The following is a 17,242-nucleotide window of genomic DNA, read 5'->3' on the forward strand; positions in this document are numbered from 1 at the left end:
GACGCAAAATTAATTAATTTAATTTTTAATTGAAATTAAATTAATTCAATTAATTTTTAATTGAAATGTCTTCAATCACAGAAATGATAATATTAATTAAAGTCAATTAACAAAGTAACTGATTCAATTAAAAATTGATAGTATTAATTTTTGTGATTGATTTTTGATTCAATTAAAAAAAAATGTTGAATCAATTAAATTTTTAATTTAAAATTTTTTAAAACTCAAGACTTTAATTAGAAAAATTTGCGTGAAATTTTTTCTGTGTATATTTGAACACTTTGTAGTCAAGACGCAAAAAGACAACGATTTTAAAGACTATTTCGTTAATTTTGAAGAATTTTTCAGAATTATTAAAGCCAAGTTGACCTTAGACCAACAAATGTATCTTTCATGTAAAGATGCCTATTTTAAAGTCGAATGAGCTAACTCTAAAGACGAAACGCAAAAATGGCATTTGCATTTTAAGGACATGATAGGTTAGGTTAAAGTGGCAGCCCAATTAAGATTCAGGCTCACTTAGACTATTCAGTCCATTGTGATAAAGGGGAAAGGACTTGATATCTTACGACAATATTTTTTTCAGTGTATAAACTCGAAACCCCTAAAAGCGTCGGTTTAAATCCTTAAAATGGGTTTGTCGTTACGACAATATTTTTGTTTTTCAAATGTGCCTAAATTTCGAGTCCTTATGATGATAATGTATTAGATATCTTGTGTCTTTTTTTATTTCTTTTCAAATTGTTTGCTGTGCTTGTGCGAGGTTTAGTTTTGGGATTGAGTTTTTGTTTGTTTCAAATTTCAGATATCCTTCGGAAAAAAATTTGAACGTACATCTTGAATTGCATAACCCCACTGACTCGGCCATCTGTGAAGTATGCGGTAAACTTTTGCTTACCCGCAACGCTCTGGCAATGCACATGAAAGCTGTGCACCTGCCCAAAGCCCCCAGGACAAAGCAACAGTGCAAATACTGTAAGAACTGGTTAGCGTCCAAGTCTGGACTGAGAACTCATATATTAAATATGCATGTTCATGCGGATGAGGAGCATCGCTGTGAGATATGTGGCTTTGTTTCGTCTTCAAGAGAAGCTAAAAAGAGACATATACGCTTCAAGCATATTCCCGAGAGAAGACACAAATGCTCGGTTTGTGATAAATCCTTTAAAGTGGCCATTTTGTTGCGAGTAAGTTCTGATTTAAAAAAAAAAAAAAATATTCTATTCCTCCTGATTATAATTTCTCCATTTTGTTTTGTTTTTAAAGGAGCACATGGCCACCCACACTGGTGTTGATTTGTACAAATGTTTGTACTGTGATGCCACATTCAAATCCAAATCGAATCGTTCGACACATTCGAAACGTGTTCATCCTGTCGAGTATGAAAATGCAATATTTAGACGCCCTCGACCATGTAGTATAAAAAATTGTGAAAATGCTTCATAAATTCATCTATTTATCTTTGAATTTTCCATATTCTCTAGTTTTATGCTATCGTTAGAATATGCTAATAAAATATGAATATAGAAAATTTTCGAAAAAAATGTGCCTATTGTTTAATTTTTCAATAGTTCTAAGGTAAGATAGATTAGGTTTGGTCAATGAAGCGAGGTCTTATAAAACAAATTAAAGTGATGACTTTTTAAAATTTTTTTTCAAAGTGACTTTCGTCATATTCTCTATTGCAAATAGTACACTCGTCATTATTATCGGACTTGTTAATTACTTAAAAAGTTCACCACTGTGGTTATTTCAAAAAAAAAAAAAAATTGAAACAAAAGATCCAAAATTCTCAAACTTAGTATTGGCCTATTTGGAATCTTTGTATTCTAAAATTAAGGTTGCATAATCTTTCATATTAAAATTGAGATTGGCATTTTGAGATTTTGAATTTTATTTAAGGATATTGGCATTGATACCACAACGAATTTATTTAATTTTGTTACTAATTGCACATCTTGAAAATGGGTTTCTTTACTCGAAGAATTAAGTAGATTAAAGATCCAAATTATAACATATATTTCAAAGCAAAACAAAAAAAAAAATTTAAATAGGATGAAAAACCTCAAAATAAGTATTAGTCTATTTTTTAAGTTTTTTTTTTTTAACTTTATTAAAAGCAACAATGTGTCTGGTAATTTAATGATTATTTCTTTATATTTTAATGATTATTTCTTTATATGATTATTTCAATAAAGAAATAATCATGATGGGGGTATAATAAGTTTTTCATTCCGTTTGTAACACATCGAAATATCGATTTCCGACTATATAAAGTATATATATTCTTGATCAGGGAGAAATTCTAAGACGATATAACCATGTCCGCCTGTCTGTCTATTGTAGAGGTGTGCGCGTGAGTGAAATTTCACTCACACTCACGCACATTCACGAAATCAAATATTTATTCACGCACGATAAGTGTCGTAGCCACTCACAGTCATGCACATTCACGAAATGAAAGGCAGTAATCTCGCACGAAGTACTTTTGCAGACTCACGCTCACGCACGATTCATGACAATTCACGTGACTCACGACAAATTCACGAGACTCACGAAATTTTCCCACCGGGAATGAGCAAGGGTAGCAAAATTCATAAATACACTGAAAAAACAGTGAACCCACCAAGAAGAAAATTTTTGGTTAATTTTAGAAAATTTTGAATATTTTTAGAAAATTTTAACTAAACAGTATTACAAACGCTGACATGTCGCCGATATCAAAAAAATAAGTAAATATTTTTCGACAAATGCAAGAAAATTTATTAGGCATAATTAATTTTTTTCACTTGTCAAAGAAAATTTTGTAGTTTGAAGGAAAACCTTGGAGTTAAAAAATGCAAGAATGTCTTTAGTGACATACGAAGTTCATGATGAACGCATTTTTGGTAAAATTTACAAATTTAAAGAAATAATGAACTATTTTGTGGGAAGCGCGAATTTATTAAATCTTTTTGCTTAATTTGAGGATAATTTTTTCCCGTTTTTTAGTTCATTTAACTAAGGTGCACAAAAAATTATTAGAGTAAATGAAACTTTCTCCAAACATAATCATTCCATGAACTAAAATAACGTTAAATTGGCTTTAGTGAAATAGAGAGTTCACTTTTTTTTGAGTGTAAAATATAGTTCGACAGCTAAATCAATTTCAGTTAACATACGAGTAAGAATTAAATCTTGATTTGTTAGCGTTATTTTGCAGACATTTTATTCACGCACATTCACAAACAGATTTTATTATTCACGCACGACATATTTGTTTTAGTCCCATTCACGCACATACACGAGAGTTGCTTCAGATTTTATTCACGACTCACGCGTGTCACGACAATTTCGTGTCACGCGCACACCTCTAGTCTGTTGTAATCACGCTACAGTCTTCAATAATGAAGCAATCGTGCTGAAATTTAGCACAAACTCGTCTGTTGTCTGCAGGCAGCTCAAGTTCAAAGATGGGCTATATCGGTCCAGGTTTTGATATAGTCCCCATATAAACCGACCTCCCGATTTGGGGTCTTGGGCTTATAGAAACCGTAGTTTTTATCCAATTTGACATAAATTGGAAATCTAGAGGTATTTTAGGACCATAAAAAGGTGTACCAAAAATCGTGAGTCTCGGTCCATGTTTTGGCATAGTCCCCATATAGACCGATCTCACGATTTTACTTTTTGGGCTTATAGAAACCGTAGTTTTTTATCCAATTTGCTTGAAGTTGGAAATCTGAAGGTATTTTAGGATCATGAAAAGGTGTGCCAAGAATGGTGAGTCTCGGTCCATGTTTTGACATATCCCCCATATAGACCGATCTCCCGATTTTACTTCTTGGGCTTATAGAAACCGTAGTTTTTATCCAATTTGTCAGAAATTTGAAATCTGAAGGTATTTTAGGATCATAAAAAGGTGTGCCGACAATGGAGAGTATCGGTCCATGTTTTGATATAGCCCCCATATGGACCGATCTCCCGATTTTTCTTCTTGGACTGCTAGAATCTGGGGGGTTACTCTGTATTGCGATGCGTAAGAAAAATTGTCGCGAATCGAGTAATTGGTACTCAGTAATTCGTTTTCGTATCTACCTTGCGCATCTAGTTTTCGCAAATCTGGCATCACCGCACTCTATAATGCGAAAGCGTATGTCAAACTCGTTCGTTGATCGCAAAAATCGTGCGCAAACAAAATAGCAATCGCAAAGTAACAAACATGTAAGTAAGCACAATTAAATTTTTATATTTGTATCTAAATTGTTTATTGTTTTAGGGAAAAACCAAAAAAGTTACAGACACAGCAACGTCAGTTCCAAACTTTGGTAGACTTTATGGTCTCTTCCGCAGTTACCTCAAATTGTATGTGCTTGGGACAAAGTATTCGTTCAATCACCTCACAAACTTCTTTTAAGCAGCGCGACATAGATTGCTCTGATAGTCCTAAAAGATGGTCTTGGCCGATTTGGTGTTGATAACCACCTTGTCCAAGCAATTTCACAGCAGCGGCCACTTTTATTGGAGTTGGAATGGCTGTGGATTTATTTGGAACGACGAGGTCGTCTTTAATAGCGTTTAATACATACATAAACGCATCTTTATTAAGACGAAAATTTTGTATAAATCTATAAAAATGAAATATTCGAAAACGTTTGTCACATAATTTGAGTTTCCATTTTCTTACCCGTGGTCACTTAGGTAGAGTATATTTGACCGATCTCGCAAAATTCTTCTTGTAATTCGTTCATGTTAATTTTCTTCAAACCATAACGCTATCGAATCCATAATTATTACTTTTTTGTTATAAACGATTAGCAAGTTTTAAAAGAACACGCACCGAACGGAAGATTGTTTAAAATGTTTTTATTTACAATTTTTTGACATTTCTTTTTATCATTTTCGTTATTGTTTACATTGTGCAGCCAGCGTTGTCATATTTTCGCTTTATTTTGCTAAAGCGTTACCATATTTTCAGTTTACTTTGCGAAAGCGTTTGCGCAAGTGATACAGAGTACCGAATTGTACTCTTAACGCATTTAACTATCGCATCGCATTTGCTTTCGTATCGCAATACAGAGTAACCCCCCTGTAGTTTTTGTCCAATTTGTCAGAAATTGGAAATCTAAATATTGAAATTGTAAATATACAGGTATTTTAGGCTCACAGAAACATGTATCAGATTTAGTTTTTGTCGGTCCATTTGGTAAGGCCTCCATATAGATCGATTTCACTTCTTGAGGGTATAGAAGGCGCACTGATCATGTAAATTGCTTGAAACTGAGTGTAAAATTACTTCTCGTAATTATTTAAATAATGGGTGTGAAAATCTACAGATTTTAGATTTCAAATCAAGGCGTTATTTCATCATTTTGTTGCACGCTTACAAGAGATGTTAATGATTCTTGTAAAACTCAAACAAAAATAGTTCTTATAAATCCAGAATCTGATGTAACAGGTTGGCTGATAAGTCCCCGGTCTAACAAAGAAAAACACATTTTTTTGTCAAAATTCGTTTTTATTATTCAACATAGTTTCCTTCAAGAGCAATACAACGATTATAACGACCTTCCAATTTTTTGATACCATTTTGGTAGTACTCCTTCGGTTTTGCCTCAAAATAGGCCTCAGTTTCGGCGATCACCTCTTCATTGCAGCCACATTTTTTCCCTGCGAGCATCCTTTTGAGGTCTGAGAACAAGAAAAAGTCGCTGGGGGCCAGATCTGGTGAATACGGTGGGTGGGGAAGCAATTCGAAGCCCAATTCATGAATTTTTGTCATCGTTCTCAATGACTTGTGGCACGGTGCGTTGTCTTGGTGGAACAACACTTTTTTCTTCTTATATGGGACCGGACCATATGGGACCGTTTTACCGCGATTTCGACCTCCAAACGCTCCAATAACGCCATATAATAGTCACTGTTGATGGTTTTTCCCTTCTCAAGATAATCGACAAAAATTATTCCATGCGCATCCCAAAAAACAGAGGCCATTACTTTGCCAGCGTCTTTGAGTCTTTCCGCGCTTCGAAGACGGTTCACCGGTCGCTGTCCACTCAGCCGACTGTCGATTGGACTCAGGAGTGTAGTGATGCAACCATGTTTCATCCATTGTCACATATCGACGGAAAAACTCGAATGTTAACAGCTGCAAACACTGCTCTGAGTCATCAACACGTTGTTGTTTTTGGTCAAATGTGAGCTCGCGCCGCACCCATTTTGCACAGAGCTTCCGTATATCCAAATATTGATGAATGATATGACCAACACGTTCCTTTGATATCTTTAAGGCCTCTGCTATCTCGACTTCATTTTACGGTCATTCAGAATCATTTTGTGGATTTTTTTTGATGTTTTCGTCGGTAACCACCTCTTTCGGCCGTCCGCTGCGTTCACCGTCCTCCGTGCTCATTTCACCACGCTTGATTGCATGATTGCATACCAATCAATTATTGTTGATTTCCCTGGGGCAGAGTCCGGAAACTCATTATCAAGCCAAGTTTTTTCTTCCACCGTATTTTTCCCTTCAGAAAACAGTATTTTATCAAAACACGAAATTCCTTTTTTTTTCATTTTTTTCACAATAACAAAAGTTGCTTCACAAAAGACGCTCTATCTCACAAACTATTTGACTTACAGACGTCAAATTTTGACACGAATCATTTGAAGGTTGGTACTATATAAAAATAATATGCACTTAATACTAGCGACACCAACTATGTGTCAAACCGGGGACTTATCAACCAACCTGTTAGTTTTCATAGGTAAAATCTTCAAATTTATCTTCGGGAAGTGCACTGCTATGCTTGCGTATCTGTCATTTTCAAAGGAAACTATAATATTTGATTCATGGTGGTGGGTATTTAAAATTCGGCCCGGCTGAACTTACTGCTATATATACTTGTTTTCTTTACTTTAAAGGACATTTTCCTTATTTCAAAGATATACGACTTTAACGAAGGGAAGCAAATTTCAAAGATTCGTGTCGTAAATTTAAAGAAAACAATTCTTAAAGCAAAGATTATGAACTTTTTTAATTAAAATATTTTTATTTTAAAGAAATTTTGTGTAAATTGTGTATTTTACGTTGCATAATCCTTCGTATTAGGTAAATATTTTTCTCAGTGTAGGTGCATTTAGAAATTTAGAATTTATTGAGAAACCCAAAAATTATAGAAAAATAATAAATTGAAAAAAAAATGAAATGAAAACCTTTCATCTTTAGCTGATCGTAAATGAAATCTAGCCGAAAGAAACACAATCTTTTCATTTGAATAAGCTTTTTTCCGAATCTATTTAATACCGATTGAAAGTTACGAGTCCCTAATAAGATTTGATTGTTAGAACAAGTAAATAAAAAAAATCAAATTAAAGTCAAGCTAAAGTAATACAGGGTGACACATGTAACATTATAAAAAAAGATAAATCTCACCGGATGTCTCTCAACTCTATCCCTCGTTCACTATTTGTAATAGCAACTCTTATATATTCTCTTTCTCTCTCTCTCTCTCTCTCTCATTGTAAAATGTTTGGGTATTCTGAAATTGAACTCCTCAATGTTTCGTTACAATTTCAGATTTTCATGTGAAAAATTATTGATCAATCATCAAAAATTCCATCCTTCCAAAGAGTATATCTGCGAATCATGTGGCAAAGTTACACCAACTCTTGCCGTTCTCAAAAGACACATGAAAAAGGTGCATGCTCCCAAAATACCAGCACAATGTACGTATTGTGGCAAATGGTACGTGACCCGATCTCTTATGCTTAGGCACGTATTGAATATGCATACGACGGCTGATAGTGAACATCGCTGTGATATATGTGGTTTTGTATCGTCAACGCGATCTGCCACTAGGCAGCATAAACGCTTCAAACATAATCCCGAAAAGAGACATAAATGTAACATGTGTGAGAAAGCTTTCAAAACACCCACTCTACTGAAAGTAAGTTCCATTAAAAATATTCATATTTACTCACATATATCACACACAGCAAGAAAATACAGTTTTTCCTGAAATTAAGACTTAGACACATCAAGTTCTGCATGGCCTTTAAAAGAAATTTGTAGCCATAAATTTAGTTTTTAAAGAAATTATTTTATAACAAATGGAATTATGGTTTTGTCTAAGAAATTTCGTTTCGGAAAGACGTTTTTCTTGTGTGTGTGTGTTTTATTAGCTAAAATTTTAATCAATTCTTGCTAATGTTGTTAACAATGGGCTTCTTGCAGGAGCATCTGGCTACTCATACTGGAATAGACTTGTATAGTTGCGCTTATTGTGATGCAACATTCAAATCAAAATCAAATCGTTCGACTCATTATCGACGCCATCATCCAGTGGAATATGATGCAAATATGATTAGAAGGCCACGTCCTACGGCTATACCAAAATACGATGCCCCTGCTATAGCTCCTTTGCCAGATTATGACACAATACAACCGTCTAATAGTGATGATCAGCAACAGGATATGGTATAGATTCATCTCTATACATGTAGGGAAATCTTTATAAAGTGCAATTTTGCCAAAATCATCACAAATGTATAATTTTGTTTGTTATTTCTTTTCCTCAAAATTATAAAGTTTAAACAATTTTTTTAAGACAACAATTAATAAAATGAACATTTGTTTCAAGAAAAAAAAAAAACTTACTGCAAGTAACGGTTATATGTTATATGGGTGTTTCTTTTGGAAAGGGGAAAAGGGAGTGTTGTATTAGGGAAATTGGGAGAACATAGAGGTACACTGAAAGAGTTTTCTTTTCTGAGGAACGAACCTTTAGATAAACAAAAATTTCTTTTGAGACAATTGTTGCACCGTTTGTCATAAATTCCAATTTATTAGCTCCTACAGAAAATGCGTTACATTAAAGAAGATTTTCTTTGTCTAAAATTTCGTTTCGGAGGAAAAAAGTATACGTAGAAAAAAATTGAGTTTTATCTAATTTATGGATTGTTGTTGTTTTTTATTTCAGCTTAAAACCATACATTGACTAAACTGCAAGTGTAGCTTAACCAACAGAGGAAAAGAATGTTTGTCAAATTTATTTGGGCAAAGCCCTATAGACTGCAAGATGGTTGGATGGACGCACGTTTCGGAATTACCACATTCCTCATCAGCATCCTCTACTTGCAGCAAAACTATCAACCAATTATCCAAATAAATTCAGGCAGTTCATTAAACCCACCAATGAACCACACTTGAACCTTCCGAAAAAAGGTTTTGCATGATAGCCGGCTTATGCCGAAATAAATTCGAAATAAACATATCTCTTTTCCTATCCCACTGTCAAATCATCGATTTGAGTGTAGTTGGCTGGGTTTATTTTGAGCGTGCTTCCTCTTCTTTTTCCATTCGTTTTGGATTTTTTTATTTTTTAAGGAAATTTATGAACTGCTATGTTATATCATGAAAAATTTTATAATTTTAGATATTTTCTTAGTACACTGAACCTTACCCGATTCCACCGTGTTGCAAAGGTTAGCACGCCTGCCTTGCATATTGCATACAAAAGGTCGTGGGTTCTATTCCTGCTTCGACCGAACATCAAAAAGTTTTTCAGCAATGGATTATCCCACCTCAGTAATGCTGGTGACATTTCTGTGTGTTTCAAAGCTTCTCTAAGTGGTTTCACTGCAATGTGAAACGCCGTTCGTACTCGGTTATAAAAAGGAGGTCCCTTGTCATTGAGCTTAACATAGAATCGGGCACACACAAAAAAAAATTTCGCGATAATTTTTCCAATTAAAATTTTAATTGAGTTTTAAAAAATATTCAATTAAAAATTTAATTGATTCAACAAATTTTTTTAATTGAAACAAAAATCAATCACAAAAATAATAGTATCAATTAATTTTTTAATTGGATCAATTAACTTTTTAATTGACCTTCAATTAATTTTTTAATTGATACTATCATTTCTGTGATTGAAGACATTTCAATTAAAAATTAACTGGATCAATTAATTTCGTGATTGAATCAGAAAAAATGTTTTTTGTGTGCAGAGAGAAGTTCACCACTGTGGTATCACAATGGACTGAATAGTCTAAGTGAGCCTGATACGTCGGGCTGCCACCTAACCTAACCTACCCAAATTCCAAAGTTTTTTTAGTACTTAAATTATTTTGGTATTGAATCCCATCTAAAGAAGCGAAGAAATACACTAAGGATAAGACGCAATTCATTTATACTAATATAAATTATGGAATTTTTCAAGTAAAACGTATCTTTTATTAATTTTGAAGAATTTTTCAGAATTATTAAAGCCATGTTGATCTTTGGTTCAATCCAAATTTTATTTCATGTAAAGATACCTATTTTAAAGACGAAGCACCTAACTCTAAGGACAAAACGTCTTCAATGAAACGTTTATCTAACAGATTGGCTGATAAGTCCCCGGTCTGACACATAGATGGCGTCGCTAGTATTAAATGCATATTATTTTTATATAGTACCAACCCTCAAATGATTCGTGTCAAAATTTGGCGTCTGTAAGTCAATTAGTTTGTGAGATAGAGCGTCTTTTGTGAAGCAACTTTTGTTATTGTGAAAAAATGGAAAAAAAGAAATTTCGTATTTTGATAAAATACTGTATTCTGAAGGGAAAAAATACGGTGGATGCATAAACTTGGATTGATAATGAGTTTCCGGACTCAACAACAATTGATTGGTATGCAAAATTCAAGCGTGGTGAAATGAGCACGGAGGACGGTGAACGCAGTGGACGCCCGAAATAGGTGGCTACCGACGATAGCATCAAAAAAAAATCCACAAAATGATTTTGAATGACCGTAAAATGAAGTTGATCGAGATAGCAGAGGCCTTAAAGATATCAAAGGAACGTGTTGATCATATCATTCATCAATAGTTGGATATGCGGAAGCTCTGTGCAAAATGGGAGCCGCGCGAGCTCATATTTGACCAAAAACAACGTGTTGATGATTCTGAGCGGTGTTTGCAGCTGTTAACTCGTAATACACCCGAGTTTTTCCGTCGATATGTTACAATGGATGAAACATGGCTCCATCACTACACTCGTGAGTCCAATCGACAGTCGGCTTAGTGGACAGCGACCGGTGAACCGTCTCCGAAGCGTGGAAAGACACAAAAGTCCGCTGGCAAAGTAATGGCCTCTGTTTTTTGGGATGCGCATGGAATAATTTTTATCGATTATCTTGAGAAGGGAAAAACCATCAACAGTGACTATTATATGGTGTTATTGGAGCGTTTGAAGGTCGAAATCGCGGCAAAACGGCCCCATATGAAGAAGAAAAAAGTGTTGTTCCACCAAGACAACGCACCGTGCCACATGTCATTGAGAACGATGGCAAAAATTCATGAATTGGGCTTCGAATTGCTTCCTCACCCACCGTATTCTCCAGATCTGGCCCCCAGCGACTTTTTCTTGTTCTCAGACCTCAAAAGGATGCTCGCAGGGAAAAAATTTGGTTGCAATGAAGAGGTGATCGCCGAAACTGAGGCCTATTTTGAGGCAAAACCGAAGGAGTACTACCAAAATGGTATCAAAAAATTGGAAGGTCGTTATAATCATTGTATCGCTCTTGAAGGGAACTACATATGTTGAAAAATAAAAACGAATTTTGACAAAAAAATGTGTTTTTCTTTGTTAGACCGGGGACTTATCAGCCAACCTGTTACTTTTGGACAAAAAAAACTTTATATCAGAAAATGTTTCTTCTATGCTAAGCAAATACTTAATTTAAGGACATGAAATCTTGTTGCTTACGACAATATTGTTTTCAGTTTATCATGTAAGCCAAACGAAGATTTAATAGCGATTTACTACGTAAAATTGTTGTTAACATAATAATACTTAGCATCCTTGCGTTGTTATCAGACCAAAAATTATAACATTTTCTTTGGATGTGGCAAACTTTCTGCAGTGTACTAGCAAGCCTTCACACACAAAGAAAATTTCATTAAAACACAGCCAACGAAATATTTTCATTGATATAACGAAACATTTTCATTAATGCAATGAAAATATTCGTTAATAGTACGAAACGTTACGTTAATTAACAGAAAATTCGTTATAATAACGAAAAATTTCGTTGTATTAATGAATTTGTTTCATTGGCTGACTTTTAACGACACATTTCGTTAATATAACGAAAATTTTTCTATTAGTGCATTTAAGGACACAAAAATGAAAAATGCATTTCTGTCATTGGGTTACATATTTTTGAAGAATTTAATGTAATTAAAACATTCTTGGCTTAAAGAAAATTCAATTAATCTTTGGACCGAAATAGGACAGCTTCATTAAAATGTCTTTATTTGCATTCAAAAAAATTGTACTTGGATTCAAAGATTTTGACCTTCTCTTATGGATTTTGGTATTGATTCCAAGCTGCGGCTTCTTTAAAATAAACACATTTTTTAGGGATCTATCTGGCCTTAAATCTAGGATCTATAAAATTAAAATTAGGATACAGATCTCATATATCAAATTTTCATTCTCTTTTCGCGGTTTATTAATAAAGGTACTCACGTACAAACAAATGCCAGTTTTAAAATCCAAATTATAACGGATACTTCAAAGTAAAAAATATTTTCTTAATTCCAAAAACGCTAAATCCTCAAAATAAGTCTTAGCCTATATTTGAAGCGTGTTTATCTTAAATCTAACTTTCAATATTTCAGTTAAGTTAAGGACAATTTCTTTAAAGCAAAAATGAGTTTCTTTACTTTAAGGAAAATCAGCCTTAGTTCAAAGACAGGACTTTAACGGAGGGACGCAAATTTACAAACTTTGTGTCCTAAATTTAATGAAAAAAAATTTTTGAAGCAAAGATTATAAACTTTATTTTAATTAAAATTTCATTGTTTTAAAGAAATTTGTCCTTAATATTTTGTAAATTTCGCATCCCAAAAATTTAGGTTACGTAATCTTTAATATCACGTAAATATTTTTTTCAGTGTAAAGATAGTGCTATAAAACAGTGGGATTTTCAAGCATACATTATGGTATTAACTAATTTTTGTTCTCTTCTTTATCAAATCTCTGTTAGAATTTCAATTGTTTTGGCATATTCTGAAAATGAACTATTATGTTTCATTACAATTTCAGATATGCCTGCGAACAGTATTTGGCTAGACATCTCAAATATCATTATCCTTCCAAAGAGTTTATTTGTGAAATATGTGGAGCGGTCAAGCCCACACTCGATACCCTAAAGAAGCATGAGAAAAAGGTTCACGCTCCCAAAGTGGCAACACAATGCAAATACTGTGGCAAATGGTATGCTGCACGATCTCATATGTTGAGACATGTCTTAAATATGCATACAACGGCTGGTCAGGACCATAGCTGTGAGATTTGTGGTTTTAAATCGACAACGAGAACGGCCTTAAGACAACACAAACGATTCAAGCATAATCCCGAAAAGAGGCATAAATGTACGATGTGTGAGAAAGCTTTCAAAACGCCAACTTTATTAAAAGTAAGTCCCCCCCATCCCTTGATCTCTTCTTCTTCTTCTACTACTTCTAATTGTTCCGAATACATAATAATAATGGCTTCTTGCAGGAGCATATGGCTACTCATACGGGAATCGATTTGTATAGTTGTGCATATTGTGAGGCATCCTTTAAATCGAAATCGAATCGATACACTCACTATCGTCGCCATCATCCAGCGGAATATAATGCCACTGTTGTACGCAGAGATTTGCCATCAGCCATACCAAGCTATGATTTAAATTTTACCGATATAGCACCAAATACCAGTGAACAGGCTCATTTACAGAGAGAGAACAAATAAATATTTTCTATTTCTTTAGAAAATCCTTAAGAATGTAAATGTAATGAATTCATGTATAGTCCATATATACATAAAGCATTTAGAATATATCTTTAAATAATGAATAAAGGTCTTCTATTAAACAAAAATGATTATTAATTAATCATTTTAGAAGTTTTTTTTTTGGTATTGCATACTTTTAGGGTTATGCATAATGAAGTTAATGAACATCAAATATGATGTATGGTCGATATATACAGAATGCATTTAGAATATATCTTTAAATAATGAATAATGGTCTTCTATTTAACAATTTGATTAATAATCAAAAATTTTAGAAGTTGTTTGCCATTGCATACTTTTAGGATTAGGGAAAATAAGTAACATCAAATATCATTCAGAATATATTTCAAATCTTATGAAGTACGTTTATCATTGTCACTATCTCGTTACAAACATGTAAAACGAAGAGTTTTGTGTCTACACTGAAAAAATATTGATCTTATATGGATAGATTATGCAACCTAAATTTTAGGACACGGAATTTATACAATATTAAGCACATTTTTCTTTAACCCATTACCGCCCTCTCACCCCATGTGAGGACACCTGTTTAAAGTCAAACTATGAGCTAGCCGTTATTTTTGTATGACAGCTTTATACTATATCTTATCTATAAACAAAGACACTTGGTCGCATTCGATAAACAACCCAACAAAATTGTGGAAGTTCTTCTATAGCCACAACTTTAAAAGCACTCCCAAATATGTTCTCCCAAAGATGTTCTTTATTTAAACTGCACACACGCAGAGAAGGAATATGATCACCTCAAACATGTTTCAAGAGCAAAATGTTAATTTTGTATGGTGACCATGTAACATGTTTATCACTAAAATGTTATTTTATCGTCAAATTTAACCTGCTTGCCGAAATCAGATACATGATTTCCGAGAAAATAACATGGTTGCGAAAACATGGTCACCACCCAAAAATAACATTTTGCTCTTAAAACATGTTTGAGGTGATCATATTCCTTCTCTGGGTGCAGGTTCATTTGAGTCACTTTTTTTTATAACTGCCCAGCAAAAAAATTTGGAAGTTCTTCTAAAGGCACAACTTTAAAAGCACTTCCAAAAGATATACTCCCAATGATGTTCTTTATTTTAACTACACAGGAAGTTCTTTTCATTCAATTTGTTATAACATACTTTTTTCGTATTTCTAAAAATATTATTATTAAAAACAGTTAAAGAATTCATAAATTCCGTCCTATGACAAACCCATGTTAAATTCATCGCTTCTGCTTCAATTTTGCACCACTTCCGGATCCAAAAAAAACATTTCCATTACTTTTTGGGCGACCCTTTTTTTGATGGGTGGCTTTTTTCATATTTTTAATAGGAAATTTAAATTTTTTTATTTCAAATAGGTTAAAATTAAGAATTAATAAAATGGTAAAAATTATTTAAATTTGGCCGAAAAACAAGCTAAATCCATTCAAAACACTGAATTCGCATCACTCCGTAAGGTGGGTATTAAGTTCGAGTTTAGCCGCTAAAATCGTCATTTTTTCACGATTACTTTTCTTTAATAATCCATTTTAAGGAATACAAACTTCATAAAAATTTGCTTTGGGCTATTCCCCATCAAGTTATAATGAAATCTGAAACAAAAATGTCTAATTTTATACCTTTTTTTACTGATTTAGTTTTCACTTTAGTGAAAAATTACGATTTTAGCGGCTAAACTCGAAATTAATACCCACCTTTAAGAAGTAATGCGAATTTAGTACTGTTGAAATGGTGGACACCCGTCCTATGACAACCCAGCAAAAAAAATTGGAAGTGCTTCTAAAGGCACAACTTTAAAAGCACTTCCAAAAATGTTCTCCCAAACATGTTCTTTATTTTAACTACTCAGGAAGTTCTTTTCGCTTTTTTCAAATTTTTGAAAGGAAATTTAAATTTTTTTTGTTTCAAATAGGTTAAAAACAGAATAAGGAGTAATAAAATGGTACAAATTATTAAATTTTTTCAAAAAAATATGCTAAATCCATTCTAGAAAAATTGCCAATTTTTTAAAATATTTGATTTCAAACGTTTCAGACAAGCGGAACAGTGCTTTAAAATCATAAAAAAAAAAATAAAAAAATTATTTATTTGGCAAATTATTGCAAAATTTTCTAATTTACATCCAAAACACTGAATTCGGATTACACCTTAAGAAGTGCTGCAAATTCAGTGCAACGGCATTTGAAATGGTGGACATCCGTCCTATGACAAGCCCGTGTTAAATTCATCGCTTCTGCGCCAATTTTGCACCACTTCCGGATCCAAAAAGAACATTTTCACTACTTTTTTGGTGACGCTTTTTTTTTGCTGGGAAGCCCATGTTAATTTCATCGCTTCTGCGACAATTTTGCTCCACTTTTTTTCCTGGGAAGTATCATATTCAGTGCGGTCTTGTTATTATTCGGATAACTTTTGTAAAATACTTTCAAAAGTTTTATGTGTACCAAGCAATCTAAAATCTATAATTCTTCGCATATAATATCTCGATTGTATGTAGATAAATCTGTTAAGTTTATTGTTTAAATAAATTTAAAATTGTGCTACCAGGTAATGGACATTTTTGGAGAATTTCATACTTAATATGCGCAATGTCTTCATACACTGAAAAAAATCTTTACGTGATATTAAAGATTACGCAACCTAAATTTTAGTATGCGAAATTTACAAAATATTAAAGACAAATTTCTTTAAAATTATGAAACTTTAATTATTTATTTATATATAATTAATTATTTATTATTTAATTATTTATAATCTTTGCTTCAAAAAATTTTTCCATTAAATTTAGGACACAAATTTTGTAAATTTGCGTCCATCCGTTAAAGCCGCATATCTTTGAACTAAGGCTAATTTTCCTTAAAGTGAAGAAACACATTTTTGATTTAAAGAAATTGTCCTTAAATTAACTGAAATATTGAAACTTTCGATCTAAGATAAAAACGCTTCAAATATAGGCTAAGACTTGTTTTGAGGATTTGGAGTCTTTGGTTTAATTTTTTTTTTTTTGGAATTAAGAAACTTTGAAGTATCCGTTATAATTTGGATTTTGTAAACTGGCATTTGTTTGTACGTGAGTACCTTATTAATAAACCGTGGTTCTAGATTTAAAGCCAGATAGACGCTAAAAAATTTCTTTATTTTAAAGAAGCCGCATCTTTGGCTCGGAATCAATACCAAAATCCTTAAAGCAAGGTCAAAATCTTTGGATTCAAGTAAACTTTTTTTTGAGTGTATGGGGACACCCTTTTTTCTTTTTATTTAGTCGTTACTGAGTTAATAAAAACCACTAAAATCAATTTTTGTCCGGCAGTTTCATTTTGGGCGTTAATGGGTTAAAATAAATATATTTTATATAAAAGAAAGTTGTTCATCTTTACTTTAGGAATTGGCTTCTTTAATATTGAGACACGAATCTATAACGCCCCT

General features: G+C 33.0%; 1 protein-coding gene and 2 long non-coding RNA genes across 16 annotated transcripts in view; 2 read left to right on the forward strand and 1 right to left on the reverse strand.

Annotated features, from left to right (window-relative positions):
• LOC142238735 (uncharacterized) overlaps positions 1-17,242 on the forward strand; it is a 109,874-nt gene that overhangs the window by 46,755 nt on the left and 45,877 nt on the right. Inside the window, exons 3-4 of one of the 14 annotated variants that reach the window (XM_075310450.1) lie at positions 13,074-13,446; positions 13,533-13,894. The exons of 11 other annotated variants lie outside the window; for them this stretch is intronic. In XM_075310450.1, coding sequence (XP_075166565.1) covers positions 13,074-13,446; positions 13,533-13,766 — 607 coding nt within the window. In that variant the 3' untranslated portion in view covers positions 13,767-13,894. Of the gene's footprint in view, positions 1-805; positions 1,188-1,266; positions 1,545-7,555; positions 7,926-8,212; positions 8,631-13,073; positions 13,447-13,532; positions 13,895-17,242 lie in introns of those variants that run through there. 2 more of the 14 variants (XM_075310449.1, XM_075310456.1) reach the window with 2 other exon arrangements.
• On the forward strand, positions 3,995-4,645 carry LOC142238481 (uncharacterized). Its single transcript, XR_012722734.1, has 2 exons — positions 3,995-4,203; positions 4,259-4,645. It is a non-coding gene; the product is annotated as an uncharacterized LOC142238481 (long non-coding RNA).
• On the reverse strand, positions 4,223-5,072 carry LOC142238482 (uncharacterized). Its single transcript, XR_012722735.1, has 2 exons — positions 4,667-5,072; positions 4,223-4,607 (listed from the first exon to the last, which is right to left on the reverse strand). It is a non-coding gene; the product is annotated as an uncharacterized LOC142238482 (long non-coding RNA).

This window comes from Haematobia irritans, chromosome 5 (assembly GCF_050003625.1).
Source record: "Haematobia irritans isolate KBUSLIRL chromosome 5, ASM5000362v1, whole genome shotgun sequence".
In the NCBI taxonomy this organism is placed as follows: Eukaryota; Metazoa; Arthropoda; class Insecta; order Diptera; family Muscidae; genus Haematobia; species Haematobia irritans.